Source organism: Tubulanus polymorphus, chromosome 5 (genome assembly GCF_964204645.1).
Source record: "Tubulanus polymorphus chromosome 5, tnTubPoly1.2, whole genome shotgun sequence".
Classification (NCBI taxonomy): Eukaryota; Metazoa; Nemertea; class Palaeonemertea; order Tubulaniformes; family Tubulanidae; genus Tubulanus; species Tubulanus polymorphus.
In genome coordinates, this window is record NC_134029.1 from 12860061 (window position 1) to 12877794 (window position 17734).

General features: G+C 40.4%; 1 protein-coding gene across 2 annotated transcripts in view; it reads right to left on the reverse strand.

Annotated features, from left to right (window-relative positions):
- LOC141905829 (RIIa domain-containing protein 1-like) overlaps window positions 1–8345 on the reverse strand; it is a 74166-nt gene extending 65821 nt beyond the window's left edge. The window contains exon 1 of one of the 2 annotated variants that reach the window (XR_012619277.1): window positions 7773–8345. Coding sequence is in view for 1 of the 2 variants with exons in the window: in XM_074794879.1 (XP_074650980.1) it covers window positions 7773–7898 (126 nt within the window). In the remaining variant the exon portion in view is untranslated. The remainder of the gene's footprint in view (window positions 1–7772) is intronic. The other variant, XM_074794879.1, reaches the window with a different exon arrangement.
- Between the last annotated feature and the right edge of the window lie 9389 nt (window positions 8346–17734).

Consider the following 17734-nt stretch of genomic DNA (forward strand, 5'->3'; position numbering starts at 1 on the left):
CCTACAAGGATTTATATAAAACTTCCGAGAAGAAACGACAATTTTTATTTTTGATGGTTTTCCAACTTTTATTTCAAGTCTTCGTGTTTTCCATAATAAATAATGAAATAATAAATTTCTGGTAAAAGAAAAATGTGAATAAGTGTTGATTTTTTAATTTTTTTTAAGGAAGTGGATATTTTGCCAATGCGGCATTATTTTAGTAAACGCTATTTTGCCAATGGCTCGTTCTGATTGGCTGAAATATATTGTGACGTCATACGGGATTTTCCGACACTAATTCCAACTAAAAATGGCGCGTTCTTCAACTTCGTCGGGGATTTTCAAAGTTGGAGACAAATTTTCGTCTTTTGACGATGTTTTGGCTGCTATAAAGTTGTTCGAAGATGAGCAACTTATGTCGTATTGGCGACGTCACACTCGTTTACTGGATGGCGCACCAAAGAGTACACCAAAGACAAATGAGAACGCTATAAAATACTATCAAGTATATTATCACTGTTTGAAAGGGGGAAAGAAACACAAGACATGCAGCAAGGGCTTGAGACCAAACCAGAAGTATGTATATATCACTAAGGTCTATCACTAAATTGATTTTGTGGTTACTACTTAGAATCTCATGTACAGTGGGATCGGACTTAGAACCAGGATTGGACTTTGAGTAGGCCTACTGAAAATTCTTCATTATTCCTTCTCTCATTATTTTCCATTTTTACGTTCTAATTATATCCACATAATAAACACATAATGCTAAAAAAAAGTTGGCAAAATCAATATCTAAGATGTAGATTGCCATTAGAAGTTTAGATGGCAATATTTATGTCTTGATATTTAGGGATTATTATTGGAATGCGACTGTCTTGTTGTGCAAAGATATTTTGACAGCTGAGCAACCACTAGCGCCATCTATCGAACATAAATTGAAGCTTTTGTCAGCTTATAGAGCCACCAATATATAAGGACCAATATATAATGATATATAATAGAACATTAAGCTTTTCGGCGTTGGTGACTTAATATAATGAAGGAATAATGGATATGAATAATGAAAAAAAACCTCATCAACTTTTGACATTTGAGGTGACAGTAAACTGATACCTTAATTCTATAGGCTTTATAGCTGCAGTAAGACCATCACAACATTAATATGTTCGCAACATTATTTCTAGGTATCGTTCTTTCTAAAACAGCTTTAAACTCTCGTTCTCTGTTTTTTATGGGCCTTTTTAATCATGTTTTCCTTTCCCTGTATTTACAGGACATTCCGTCAAGATTGTGAATCATGTGTTCACTTCCGCGCTTCAAAGGATGGACAACATCTTGTGGTGACATATCTGAATACTACACATAACCATGAATGCACAGAGGGGGCATATGCTTTTATCCCTAAGTGTCGGAAATTAGATGAAAAAGAGACAATCGAAGTTAACAATATTCTAAAGACCAGACCGAACAAAAAAATCTTACAAGATCACATCAGGAGCATTTCTGGCAAGAAGTTAACTTTGCGTGATATTCAAAACCTACAGAAAAGATTAAAGGGGACGCCAGGTGACTTAGAAGAGATTTTAAACAGTCTCATTTCTGAAAGAGGTAATTATGATTCATTTCAGATTCATTTCAGTGATTTATATAGCGGCTTTGTTTACCTATCATAATTTTTTCCATTCTATCGGACTGTAAACACCATTTTTTCACTTTGAATCTGGCTCATCTTTTTTGGAAAGGATTTTAGTTAGTTATACTGTGAAATCTCCTCTTTCGTTGGCTCCGTCAAGAAAGGGGGATCGGAATAATCGTTGCCACAGAACCTCTAAAATAACCTAAGATCACGCCGAGATTTACCTAACGTCTTGCTTGCTTTATTCAACACGCCAAAGAGAACACAAGAATCACTACACAATATGGTGTCACTAAAACGCAGATTTGGACTCGGTAAAAGCCGGATACCGGACTTTACCGGTCCATCACAATACTACGGACCCTATGAACCAAAGGCCTATAGGCCTACAATATACAGATAGGCGATATTGATAACTAACTTGCCAACTTTTATTTCCAGACGCTACGGTAGAAGTCGTCAGTGATGATACCGATATGCTTCGCGCGATATATTATCAGGATAATATCATGAAAAAGAAATTCAAAAAGTATCCAGAACTATTGATAGCAGATGCTACTTACAAGCTTAATAATCTACGAATGCCAGTTTTTCTACAAATAGTGGTTGACGGAAATGGAGAAAGTGAGATAGTGTCAGTTTTTTTGATCGTCAGCGAAGATCAGGGAACGTTAGAGATGTTGCTTGAGATATTTAAGAAACATAACCCTGCCTGGACAAGAACAAAAACTGTTCTTACCGATAAGGACATGACAGAGCGTGCCGTGTTTAAAAATCTGATGCCTGATGTTAAGTTACAGCTGTGTTTGTTTCATGTCCTCAAATCAATGCGAAGAGAAATACATTGTGAGAAAATGGGCATCCGCATCGGAGAGAAAAATGCTTGTCTAGAAATAATTCAAAAAATTGCGTATTCAAAAAATGAAGAAGAATATACGAGCAACGTAGACAAACTCAATAATACTCGAATACAGCCCGTTATCGACTATTACAGACATTCTTGGCATGATATCAGATCTGAATGGGTGTTAGGTCTGAAGCAATCCTGTCATTATGGCAATAATACATCTAACAGAATTGAAAGCATAAACCAAAAACTGAAGCAGGTTGTGGCGCGATTTTCGAATTTAGAGAATTTCTTTCATGATCTCAAGCTTGTAATTGCTTGTCTGAGACAGGAACGCGACAGTCGTATTGCAAATGTAATCACCAAGCGTTTGGTTCATTCACATCCCGCCGGTTCACCAGCAGCCATGTACATGGACCTTCTGACACCTGTTGCGTATCAGCTTGTGATTGATCAAATCAGCTTGGCATCAAAAGTCAGATTCCAAGATGTTGCAGATAATCCCGAATTTGTCGAAATGCGCACATCACATGGAGTTGCAATGGTATCCTGTGAAACATGTACATGCAAGTATGTGGAATTCAATTCATTACCATGTCGACATATTTTCGCACTTCGCCGGAAGAGAAATCATCATCTATATACCGATACCAGTGTTGCCGAGCGTTGGAAGATAAGATGTTATATAGATCACAGTCTACAGCAGTATAATTGTACGACGGAAAATGTCAATGATGCTGAGATACCTATTACACAACTTGGTCAACAACGTCGTAAGACGGCTTTGTCCCAACCACAGAAATATAAAGCTGCATTTGGTGTTGCTCAACGTCTCGCTACACTCGCAAGTGAAGGTTCGATGACCAAATATAAACAACGCATAAAGGTGCTACGTGATCTTGTTGCACTGTGGGAACAAGATAGTCAAGCTGTAGCCATTGAAATTGATCGTGAAGAGGTAATTAATAAGCCAGTTAATAAGTGAAACTAACGATGATTTGCTAGCTAGTTGCAAAAATAACCCATGTTGCTTGTGAATTGTTTCGCTTTTTTAGGACTGTTAAAATTGAGTTTTTATGTACATATAGACAGGGGTCATAATCAAGGACCTTGAATCTGCGGAAACTCATATCTGCAAAAGAAAGATACTTGCCAATTGCATATTTTGTTCATAGCTTTTTTGATGATAATGAGGTAATTATAATGGACCAATTATAATGGTTCATTCAAGCTAAGTCTACACTTGCTTCTTCTACCTGGCTTGTGTATCTATAATACGCTAGAAACAATACAGAGTTTCTGGCAAACCTGAGTCTTAGAAACCAGGTGTGGATTCGTACTACCATAGTGAGTAAGTGTAGACGTTACTCGCTGTGGACATAGGTTTTCATCAAACCTGTGTTTACCATTGCAGGTTCAATGAGCTAGTGTAGACACAGCTATATGCTAATTTAAGTTAAATTCCCATTTTTGTTAGTTGAACAATGATTGTTTGTTGCATGAAGTTAATCAACTCCTGTTAAGTTGCATGTTGTTTCATTTTTTTCACTCCCATAGATGTATGATTGTTATACATTTGTACTTGATAGATGAATCATTTCAAGTAAGTACTTAACATCCTTCATTTGACCTTCTAAAGAAGAATTGGGATAATATTACACAATTTTGTATACAATTACAGTACTTTGATCCACTTAATGTTGGTAAAAATAAGGAAATCAAAAATAATAAACGTAGACAATAATTGTGAGATAGGCCCCTACTTGGTGTATGAATGTTGTATATGTTCATCTTTTACAGGAAAGCAGCAACGTTCGTTCTACAGAAAGATCAGTCGTTTCTGCGTCGTCCGGTAGTAGTTGTAGTATTCAACGACAACAGCCGTCAGTCGTTTCTGCGTCGTCCGGTAGTAGTTGTAGTATTCAACGACAACAGCCGTCAGTCGTTTCTGCGTCGTCCGGTAGTAGTTGTAGTATTCAACGACAACAGCCGTCAGTTGTTCCTGCGTCGTCCGGTAGTAGTAGCTGTAGTATTCAACGACAGATACCACCGTTGATACATCGTCATCAGAAGTTTTCACTTCCACAATCAGTTCACCTCATTGTCAGGTAATATATATTACTTCTCTTTTTGATAACCCTAAATTTACTTTACTTTAGTTGAAATGATGATTAAACCTGCCCCAATTTGTCCTAAATTACAGTAATTCTTTCTAGGACAGATGCAGAGGATCATTCTCCTCAAGTTTGCAAGATTAATGATATGGATTGATGTCATTTCATTTGTATATTCCCATCTATCAACTTTTTCAGGTATCAAAGCTCAAATTACCGCCAGTTAGGAAAGTAAGGGGCAGACCCAAGGGTGCCGAACTAACTGCGGTAGGTATACCAAAAAAGCGATTCAAACCTGCTTCAAAATCGATGAAACCAATCCCATATCACAAGAAGTTGCCACAGGAGAAAGACAGATGTAAGTATTTACCACTCTATTATTTGTTGGGTTCAAGAAATTAGGCCATTGTATAATTATGCAGGTCATTTCTATTTTAAGGTATGTTAAAATGGTTTGTCAGTGAGTTTGCAGCTAATGCTGCCCTAGAAGGAAAACTTTTGCTGAAAACCGATATAAAGAATATTCAACATATTTCTCATGCCTGCAAGGATGATTCAATTTCAATATCCAGGATACGACATTACTTTTGTGAAGAATCGTGGCTGATGTTAAAGGCACGAATAACTGAACTGCAAAAGATGGGATGGTTATGTGGATCATGCCATGATGATCTCCATGGAAATCAATTAGCTTGTGATGGCTGCCTAGAGTGGCATCACCTGAATTGTACCGGCCTTAAAAAGGCTCCTAAACCAAAAAATGGTTTTGTAGCACATGTTATACTAATGCATAGAAAGTTGTGAATACACCCACAATGTAGATTAAAGAAACAATAGCTATTGTTTTTATTCTGACATTTCAATTTGAAATAAATCTCTGAAGATGGGTGGAAGTATTCCACTCGAATAGCTATTGTTTTTTTAATCTACATATGTTCGTTATAACCGATAGTTCGTTATATCAAGTATGAAATTAGTCAACTTGTCTTACTTGGGACGAAATTCTTTATTTGTTATATCCGATGAATCGTTGTATCCAAGTTCGTTATAACGAGGTTCCACTGTATGTATGTAAAACAAACTTTCAGTTATGACTTAAATAGATTCTGTTGCCTGAAGTTTGAGATTCCAATGTACAGATAATACAAAACAACCCAACTATAGTCAGTTAAGAGTTTGTTATTGATCATTTATTATTTCATAATCATTCATGATATTGTAAGATTGAATGAGAGATCGTTATTAAGAAGGTCCTATTAAGAAAGAAAACCTACGTCTTATTAATTCTAAAAGTATTTATACAGAATATACAACAGTTTTTACGATCCTTACAAATGACTATATATAAACAGAATAACAAAAGTTCTGGTTTCGGCCTTGAGTCAAGTGTATTGTTGATGACCATCGCTGATTGATACGTACAATCTTACTCATCAATTGTACAGCGAACCCCACTTAACTCTGATCATTAGGGACCAATGAGATTAATCTGCTTCATGAGGTATCTGGATTAAATATAGGCTTAAATATATTTTTCTAAGCATTTTATGAAGTTACTTTGAAAATGATATTCAGATAAACCATAACAATCAAGCTCATCAGATCAAGTGGAGTGTACTGTTACATAGTCATGTGTTGCATTCTTTTTGATTACTTGGTACTTTATATTTCATTTCTATCTGCTGGTCTGAAATAAATGTATTCAGTATGTATCAGAGAAACAGGATATGAGAAATAAATTTTAAAAAATTTTGCGATGCATATATGACATTGTTTTATGTTCTTCCTTTCTCAAGACTTTATTGAGCTTCTACTCTATGGTGCCAGTATTGTCCATATACAATGATCAACAGTCCAAGCTCGTTGCTTACAGTCTCCCAGGTTTACCTTGGGATGAAAAGTTGCATCAATTAGTAGACAAGAATATGATGTAGACTGATGGAAATAGGCCCTTAGAAATACATGGAAAAAAATGCAAAAATAAGTTGTAATGGTTTTATTTTTTAATTTGATTATATCGGGATTCGAACCCGATTACCTAAATCACGTGCTGATGGAATTCCCTTGAAAATGACGTCACACATTGGCAAAATAGCGTTTACTAAAATAATGCCGCATTGGCAAAATATCCACTTCCTTTTTTTAAATTTCGTCGTTTCGCTTTGTTAGTTTGTGCTGTTGTCCTGGCCTCAGTCCACAGGTGCCAGCACCTCCAGTAATTTTCAAAATGGCAGCTGTTGACTCTACGGAAATTTACTCTCACTTTACGGCCGATTTGCACATGGATTAAGATCGTCAGGTGAGGTGTTATAGGTATCAGACAAACTACGAATCTGTTGTGCGTCGATTACAACAAAAATGAGACAGATATCTTAAGAGACAATGAAATGCCAGGCAAATTACTCGTCAGTCAAATTGGCTGACAAAGATTTCATACAAAAATGACCTTCCCATTCCTGACTGTGGTTTGTGAAAATATCCGATCGTGAAACTAAACCACAGTCAGGTTACTGACTAGGAGGAATGCAACTATTACTATCGATGGTACCATGTGGTGTGTCTACCTCATACTTTAAACCGAAAGATAATTCTAAATTTTGATTGGAAATGTATTTTCTGCAAGCAGTACTGTACTAAGTAAAGAAATAAACACTTAAATTCATGATAAGAAATAAACACATTAAATTCATTCTATATGCTGAATTCCATTTTTTTTTTTGTCTCAATATTTACAACCTGTCATAGAAGGAAACGGATCGGAAATCTTTTCAGATTTTAACTTTAAAATTTCGATTTTATCATCGCAGAATAACGTATAGGGCCTACCTATTGACACTGTAATTGATTTTTGACTAGCCATGTGCTTTACTTCCGCGTACGTCACGGTTTGTTTACTTCCGGTATATTCAGAACATGCGCAGTACGAAACCTAACTGGGGTGGCCGGTAGAAAAAATCGCTTACCAAATTTCCACCCTTTAATTGCTTATAACTTTTGAACCGCTTGACCGATTTTGATTCTGTAAAGTGCTATATCCTTATGCTATCCCCTTCTTCATTTTAACCTTTTAAAAAGACACATAAGACACATAGAAATTTTCAACCTGAAATCCCTACTTCTTACCCAAATGGTGACAAGCCCCTGGTTGTGGAAAGGACACATATAAGTCAGTGGAAATCGGAAGACCTACCTTGAAACTGTTAAGCTTTTCTTGTTGATCATCGCTCAATGCACCAAGATCTCTAGGACCTCCCAAATCATACGGTTCCATCCCCGTCGGCGGGTCGTGTTTTGGTTTGGCTGCCATTTTCGACATTTTTGTTATGGCGACCGTTCGGGTCTGACTATATCATATTGCTCACAACCACTTTTCATATCGTCGATTCGGAAGGTTAGTTAGCCTGGTTACCCGTCTCTAGACTGGTTGCCGGTCTCTACCGTCAGTTAGAGACCGGTTGATCCCATCCTCCATTTTACATTAGGCGTTTTTATTTAAGCACCTCGGATCAAATCGCTTTGCTCCGTCGATTACTATCGAATCGCCTTAAATAAACGCTGCAGCTAGACTGGTTACCGCCACACCGGTCTCTATCTTCAATTAGAGACCGGTTGTGCCCATCTTCACCCGTCAAGGGATTCGAACCCACTACGCTAAAGCTGTTCCCCGAACCCCTTGACCTCACGAGTCGTTGGCAGTCGTTACTAGCCGACCAGAATCCGGTCGTACCAATCACAGCGCTTGTAACAAACCGACAGTAGACTTCTGTTTGTTTTCCCGTTAAATGGACCAATCAGCGAACGTTTTACCGAACAAGGAAGTATTTCGCAAATCGATATATGACGTCATGCGCAACAGCGCCAGTAATGAAATCACGCTTCGTGAGGCCAGGGGGCTGGTGGAATGGAGTTCGGGAGTGATACTGGACCCCTGGCAAGCGAGGATGGGTTGTGCCCATCCTCCAATTTACATTTTCGATGCATGTCAAATAAGGTCAAACATGTAAAGTAGCAAGTTACTTCCTGGTTAAGATGGCGTCTCTTCGAATCTGCTTAGCTTCGAGCGATATCAAAATTGCCCTTTACAATGGACGGAAAGACATTAATTGCTAAGTATCAGATAAATCCGCTGATAATTTACCTGGTACTCGGAATACAAACTAACAAGCATCGAAATCTAATGCGAGGTGAGCTCTGCCGCGACCGTCACTGAATACAGAACATTCTGAAGAAGGAACAGGGGACATCCTTTCTATATCTACCGTTCGTGAGATGTATTTAGTGAATTGATGTTTTAATACAGTGTTGTAAAATGACTATATTTAGTATCTGAATAAAGTTTACAATTGTTGAACTCCTTAGTGCTTTGTGAGCTCAGATATTTGGATCCACCTCAGCCTACTACTGATTTCCTGATACAGATGTAGCGAAAATTGATTTTGATTTGATTTGTTGTTTTCTTTCGCTTCGGTGTCCTCCCCTCTCTTCCTTTGCCTTCCTTTCTTATGCGATGTCGCGTTGTATTAATTAAGCCATATAGGCGCGGGGTGGATAGATTCACATTTGAGTGATTTATCTACCTTTATTTCTGTCGCGGGACTTCTATTTTCGCTTCGATTCGCGTAGTTCTCGCGGTTTTCATAATATTTATCCGTGCGGGTTCGATTCCCGTGTTTCAATAATTTATGTGCAGAGCTGAGCCTCGCTGTGGTTTTTCAACCAACCACAGCCTTTGTTGTTGTGCGCTCGTCGCTGCACGTGTTTTTCTAGCCAATCGCGGCTTTTGTTGTTGCGTGACGTCATGCTTCGCGTCTCTCGGCCAATTAGAGCCTTTGTTTTTGTTGTGACGTCACGCCGCGCCTCTATATAAGTGTGACAGTTCGGCTGCTCAAAAATATCAACTTGATTGTCAACTTACGTCAAGTTATAAAGCAAGCAAACTAAAGATATTTATTTGAAGATCGGCTGACTGACTACCTTTATTCGGTGAGCAATTGCATAGAACATGGTTAGAATTAAATTATATTTCTAACGACAGCGTATTATAAGCTATTTCGTCATGGATGGTGACATATGGGAATCGTTTTCCAGACCCTTACTTTTGAAGCATTCAGCTTTGAGATGCTTTGAGATGCTTCAACTAATCGTCATGAGGTATCGCATGTAGATGGAATGAAATCTTATGACTTTATTATGGTGAAGCAATGATGCTTTGAAGCTTTCACTTTTAAGATGCTTCAGCTATAATCGATGTGAAGTATCGTATGTTTGTAGATAGAATCAAATAACTTTATGGTGAAGCATGTTCCCGTGAAGCATGAAGGATGCTTTGAAGCTTTCATTTTTTAGATGCTTCAACTACAATTATCATGTAGATAGAGAAGATTCGAATTATCGTGTACATAGACTAAAGATCTCAGCTTTTGTGATGCGAAGCACGTTTCTTAAAACATCAAGCTTTCCAGCTTTGTGATGCTTCAAACTTCATTACGAATTTTATACAGCCTAGCTGAATAGTTACTTTATTGGCAGTCGTCTGAAAGCATGATTTGAAGCTTTCTATCTGAGATCCTTATTTCAAAGCATCTGAAGCATTCCTTGCTTCAACTCTGAAGCTGGGTGAACTTAATCACTTTCTCTCCAGCTTTGATAGCCTATTGAAGCTGATACTGCGATTTCCATCTGTCACCATGATATTTTATTGCGATTTTCGCAATACATGTATTTATAATAATTGGTTAAACCTCTTAGAGCGAGGTTGAGAGCAGTTTGTATGCATTTTTTCATAGTCCTGTACTATGGAAATGTCCTATTGATGCTGTATTTATCGACCTAATAAATGGCCTAATGACATGGCTATTGTACATATATTTTCTACATGGCGAGTCTGTTATGTTTTTGAAAGCTGGGCACGTCTGAAGAAGGAACATGAGGAGAGGAGAGTCGCATCATTCGTGGTTTTGTTTTTATTAGTTCGAGACTGTGAGGTTGAAGATATGTGAGGTCTAGACTAGTTGTTGCGAGATATCCTGCGAGATTGTACGGGGGGACGATATTGTGCAACGGAACGCACTTGGAAGGAGTCATGACTGAGCCCTAGATGGATATTTTTATGGTGAAATCCTCCGAACGCGGTCCATCAAGAGGTGGGGCTGGGGGTGGTTATTCTGGCCAGATAACCTGGAGTCATGGGGAAAGCAGGAGCAACAACAGTGGAGTTGACAAACCTTTTTTACAACAGATAATCCTCGACTTTTAGTATTTTTGACGAATGAATCCTTTTCCCGGGAAGCTGCAGTTTAGGGCAGCTCCTTCTTTACTTCACTCCCCGAAGTAAGGTGACCCGGGACGGACCCCGTAGCGGAAGCCTACGGATTTGGACCACGCTACTACCCAAATCCGCTACAAAATGGTGGCAGCGGTGGTATTATTTATATTCTTCGATGATGCGACGTTCCTCCTATTCAGCTTGTGCCCAGCTTCGGATGAGAAACACTCGTTATTGGGCCTGGTGTTCAATAGTCATGAACTAGGCCTATCCTGAAACTTGACTCGAAAACGTATATGCACATATAGATGATTTCTTTCCATTATTTTAAGTATACATCAACGTCTTAGGTTTGAGAATGGAAACGAGATCTATAGTCAGAAATAAAGATATCTGTGGCTCAAATGGTGACCATCGGAGATCCCGCAGTTTAAATCCATCAGAGAATCGTGTGATGATGGAACCCGTCGTCATGCGCAGAGAAGCTGCTGGTGATATGCTGCATGATCTACCGTCTGAGGACGAACGCGAGAGATTTCAACATGTTCCAGTTTCCAGTGACGTGCGACCGTATCAACGAGATTCGTTTTTTAGTGTCTGCAAGATGAAGCCCGAATTGTACTCTGGCGAAAATCCCTGGCAAGACTACAGTCAAGTCTTCGAAACGGTGGCACGAATTAATGGTTGGAACGATGAAACGAAAGCAGACTACTTGTTTGCATCACTTCGTGGTCCTGCTCGACAGTTGGCGTGTGCAGTCCCGGCATGTGATCGTTCCAATTATCACGAACTGAATAGAATACTCGACAGTAGATTCGGTTATGGAAATCAGGCAGAGTTATTCTTGGCTGAAATTAGAAATAGAAAACGAAGACGAAATGAGACGTTACGTGAGTTAGCCCAAGCTCTTACCACGTTATCAGCGCGAGCGTATCCAGACCTTGATTCTCGTCAGCGTGATCGAATGATCAGAACCCATTTTATCGACGCATTAGATGACCGCGATTCGCGAATGCAGCTGTACAGAAGCAGGTGCGAGAATCTAAATGAGTTGGTTCGATTAGCAGTTGAGCTGGAAGGCTTTACCAAGCTTGAAGACGACCGTGAACGAGGAAGTCGTGGCCATGTTAACTCGGTTAAGCTCGACGATCACAGTGAACTTCGAGAGTTGAAACATCAAGTGTCAGAACTCAGCAGCATGGTGAAGACCGTAATGATGAACGGAAATGGTCCCCGAGATCAGTTTAGGCGCGGAGAACAGAAGAAAGACGTCAAATGTTATAACTGCGGCGAGATGGGACACATTGCTCGATTCTGTAGAGTTTCCAATTCAAATCGTCAGGGAAACGGACAACGGCTGGTCCGAGGAGAGCCAAATCAGCCCAGACAGTAGAGCTCTCATCAAAACCACTTCACCCTGAAATCGTTAAACCAATAGTCAAATTAAGTGTTAGGCCTACAGATAAACGATTCGGCAAAGCAGACTCGAACATAATCGTCGAGGGTAGTTTTAAAGGCAGACAGGTCGATTGTTTAATTGACACTGGAGCCTGTATTTCTGTTTTAAGTCACGATGTTTTCAACATGCTCGACGCCATTACTCGCGATTCACTTTCCACGTGCGATTTCAATTTATGCGCAGCTAATGGAACTTCACTTAAAGTCTTTGGTCAAGTTTGTGCCAATATTAATATTTTCAACAAACCGACACCCTGGGAATTTGTAGTAGCTGAGATTTCAAATCAAGTCGTTATAGGGATGGATTTCCTGGAGTACTACGATTGCAAGATTTATGCAGCAAGTCATAGCATCGTATGCGGAGATAGTCAAATTGATTATAAGAAACACTGCCATCAAGACGATAATGACATCTACGTCAGGAGTCTAGAGAAAACAATCATTCCACCCCGATCTGAGAAAATAGTTCAAGGAGTTGTACCGGACGGAACCATTCCCTGCAAGTGGTCAGTTATCGAACGTGCAAGAAATCAGTCGAAGTACAAATATGTGACCGCCAGAACTTTAATAGATACCGGCAAAGATTATTTACCTGTTAGGCTGATGAATCCAACTAATGATCCGCTTATTGTGAATCCAGGTTCTACCATAGGCGTCTTGAGATCAGTTACCAAAGTCACCCCCGATGGCTGCATAAATCATGTAGGACGCGAACAGGCGCCAAGCTCCGAAACCGTTCCTGACCACCTGAGAGAATTAATAGAGCGTAGCAGTGCGAATATCAATGCTTCTGAAGCTTCCTGTTTAAAGAAGTTAATCGTAGAATATTCCGATATATTTGTGACATCAAATTCAGATCTCGTCGTAGCTCAAGGTAGTCAACACGAAATTGACACAGGTGATGCCCGACCAGTACGACAGAGAGCTCGACGACTAGCACCAGCCAGACAAGCTTTAGCAGATGTATTAGTCAAAGACATGCTTCAGCGAGAAGTGATTGAACCCTCTACTTCGCCATGGGCAAGCCCTATCGTTTTGGTAAGCAAGAAAGATGGCAGTACTAGATTTTGCGTCGACTATAGAAGATTAAATGAACTTACCGTCAATGATGCTTATCCGTTGCCCAGAATCGATGATTCTATCCGTTCGTTATCTGGTGCGAAGTATTTCTGTACCATGGACGTAGCTTCCGGTTATTGGCAGGTGGAACTATCTGAAAAAGCCCGTGAGAAATCAGCATTCGTAGTGAGGAATGGCCTCTATCAATTTAACAAAATGCCGGTTGGTCTGTGTAACGCTGGAGCTACGTTTGAGAGATTGATGGAGCAAGTTTTGGGTGGTTTGCAAAAATGAAATCTGTTTGATTTATCTAGACGATATCGTAGTTTATGGAAAGGATTTTGATTCAACTTTACATAATCTACGACAAGTATTTTCAAGATTGCGACATGCTGGCTTGAAGCTAAAGCCGAAAAAGTCTGACTTTTTCAAACCTTCAGTATTATTTTTGGGGCATATTGTATCAGAGTCTGGAGTTTCGTGTGACCCAAGCAAGGTGGAGTCCGTAGCCAACTGGCCAGAGCCGAAGTGCCAGAGCCGAAGTGCCAGACCGATGTCAGGTCATTCCTTGGATTAGCTTCCTACTACAGACATTTCTGCGAAAATTTCGCTACTATCGCAAAACCTCTACATAGACTTACCGAGAAGGGACGTCTATTCGTTTGGAGTAATGAATGTCAAACTTCATTCTCTACGTTGAAGAGTATGCTTTCCTCAGCTCCGGTCTTAGCTTATTTCACCCCGGGTCTGATTATTCTTGACACAGATGCTTCTGGAGTCGGCTTAGGAGGAGTTTTATCTCAAAGTTATGACGGTGTAGAGAGAGTTGTCGCCTATGGTAGCCGTACTCTATCTAAACGAGAAAGGAATTATTGTGTGACCAGAAGAGAATTATTAGCAGTAGTCACCTTTATAAAGCATTTTCGACATTACCTTTTAGGATCGAAATTTCTACTTAGAACAGACCACGGATCTTTGAGATGGCTTATGTCGTTTAAAGATCCAGAAGGTCAAGTCGCAAGTTGGCTCACGGTTTTGGCGGAATACGATTTCGATATACAGCATCGACCAGGCAGACAGCACTTAAACGCCGACGCTTTATCTCGAAGAGAATGTGCACACTGTCTTTCTGCTTCGAAGAGAGGAGCTTCAGATATATCTCCGTGCAACCTAGCGTCTGATAGCTATTTTCACGATGTCGAAACCTCTCCTGTTCTGGCTAGCGCAGGTTCAGTCATTATTTCTAGTACCAATTTTGACGAATCTTTTTCTTGTAAGAGTTTGGCTGAAGAACAAGAAAAAGATGTTGAATTTTCTTGGATAGTAGCGGCGTTGATGAAGGGTGAGAAACCATCGTGGCAGGATGTGTCACATCGCGACGATACAAGTAAATTTTATTGGTCTAGGTGGCTGAATTTGGAAGTTTCCAACGGAGTTTTATTTATCATAAAGGAGAGAGATGGATTGCCTACATCTAAGTTAATTCTCTTACCTGCGATTTTCAGACGAGATGTGTTTCTCAGTCTTCATTCCGCCCGCACTGCAGCTCATTTTGGTTTCCGCAAAACTCTCACTGCCATTCATACTCGATATTTTTGGTATGGTATTCGGTCAGACGTTAAGTCATGGTGTAGTGTTTGTCAGACGTGTGGTTCCAGGAAAACGTCTCCAAAGAAGATGAGAGCTCCTTTAAACGACTACAGGGTAGGACTACCCTTGGAATGCGTCGCTCTAGATATACTCGGTCCACTTCCAATCACTGACAGGGGCAACGCTGTGATTTTAGTCATAAGCGACTACTTCACTCGCTGGGTAGAAGCTTATCCCTTGCCAAATCAAGAAGCTGAGACAGTAGCTCGCACTCTGGTCACAGAGTTTATCTGTCGATTTGGCATACCTCGGATGTTGCACAGTGATCAGGGCGCTAATTTTCAGTCTAGACTAATGTCAGAATTATGTCAGATTCTCGAGATGAAGAAAACTAGAACCACAGCTTACCACCCTTGTTCTGATGGTTTGGTCGAAAGATATAATCGAACACTATTAGATGGTCTGGCGATGACAGTGAACAAGAACCAGTCTAACTGGGAAGAACAGATTCCTTTTATCACCATGGCTTACCGTTCGTCCGTCCAAGACAGTACCGGCTTCAGCCCTAATTATTTAATGTTTGGCAGAGAAGTGAATCTGCCTATCGATATAATCTTTGGCGGCCCTATCACAAACGTATCTGTACCTATCAAAACTTATAGCCTGGAGCTACAGGACAGGTTAAGATCAGCGTTTCATCAAACTCGCAAACACCTGGCTCTCAGAGCAAAACGCAACAAGAGAAACTACGACATGAAGGCCCATGGTCAGAGGTACAGAGTTGGCGATCCGGTCTGGGTACACAAACCTGCAGTCAAGGCAGGCCGATCGTCAAAATTGTCGTGTCATTGGCATGGGCCGAATGTCATCAAGAGTTTGTTTAATGACGTCGTGTACGAAATCTCTGAACCTGGTGCTCACAGATCGATTAAGGTCCATTATGATTGGCTAAAGCCATATGTTTCTGAGCCGACTGTCGCTGATGATGTCGAAACGCAGACCATGCAACAGCCGGTCATAACATCCTCAGGCCGACAGACGAGATGTCCAGATCGCTTCGGCGAATGGCTTTTATAAGCCTTAGCAATTCAGGCTGCTAATTAATACTCGCATGTATTATTATTTTCCAGTACTATGAAGTCGGAAGTTGAAAAATGGTCATGTAAGTACTGCAATGGCAGGTTTTCTATATCGACGAGTCGAAGCAGACATCTACGAGTATGCGATAAAAACCCTGATCGTGAGAACGAAAGTTTTCGATGCAAGATCTGCAACTACTCGTCCAAAGCATATGAGACCACCCGCACACATATCAAGAAGAAGCATCGTGACAATACTATTGGTAGAAGTATTTCGGAGTTGATCACATCAGATGATTTAGCACCAATTGACGACGTGTCTATTTCGGAGCCAGTGTTTCCATATGTGTCAGGTCCGCCGCCACCGAAGACCTCATTTTTGAATTTTGTTGCGACCGAGAGAGCCAAGCGAGGCGAACCATCAACTCTGAAGGCAGCCGTCACGCCTGAACGTCGTGTCGTCACGAAGAATCCAGTGATGGACAATATTTTAGCTACGTCCTCACTGCCGTTTACCACTCCATCATCAGCCGTCAAACCTGCGACCATTTCTCGACCTGCTGCCACTCCGTCATCCGAATTACAGAAGCCAGTCATTATTCCTCAACCCTCCGTCATTCCGTCATCAGAACTAACTTATCATCCTCCGAATGCCAAGAAACATGTACATTCTATGTACATGTCCACTATCGAAATCATGCACCACCCAGACGATTTACCTCAATGTTTATTCTGTTTATGATGTGCCGAGACATGGCTGGACTCTCTCAACGACTCGCCGAAAAGACGGGACAGAAGCTACACACTCATGTTATGTTTGGGTCAGAGATAAAGACCGAATTTACGACGACCCACGACATCGAGTGCGAACTCTGCAACATCTGCCGGGAGATTCATCAACGTCGCCGTGAAGAGTGATCTTCCAGACCTTCTTTCTATCGCGTTATGTAGTTTAATCTCATCTTCTTTATTAGTACGGTTACGTTGTTAGTGAGTATTGTAATATATTAGTATAGTTAGTATATGTATAGGAGTTAGAGTATTAGTAGAGTATTAGTATGCGTTAGTGTTCAATTAGTGCGTAGATCGGATTCGGACGTTCTCTTGTATTTTTTAGTGTTCTTGGCAATTTTCTTGGGCATTTTCGCCCATTGCCTTTTATCTTTTATGTACAGGCAAAGGGCTAGAGGGGGGCATTGTAGCGAAAATTGATTTTGATTTGATTTGTTGTTTCCTTTCGCTTCGGTGTCCTCCCCTCCCTTCCTTTGCCTTCCTTTCTTATGCGATGTCGCGTTGTATCAATTAAGCCATATAGGCGCGGGGTGGATAGATTCACATTTGAGTGATTTATCTACCTTTATTTCTGTCGCGGGACTTCTATTTTCGCTTCGATTCGCGTAGTTCTCGCGGTTTTCATAATATTTATCCGTGCGGGTTCGATTCCCGTGTTTCAATAATTTATGTGCATAGCTGAGCCTCGCTGTGGTTTTTCAACCAACCACAGCCTTTGTTGTTGTGCGCTCGTCGCTGCACGTGTTTTTCTAGCCAATCGCGGCTTTTGTTGTTGCGTGACGTCATGCTTCGCGTCTCTCGGCCAATTAGAGCCTTTGTTTTTGTTGTGACGTCACGCCGCGCCTCTATATAAGTGTGACAGTTCGGCTGCTCAAAAATAACAGCTTGATTGTCAACTTACGTCAAGTT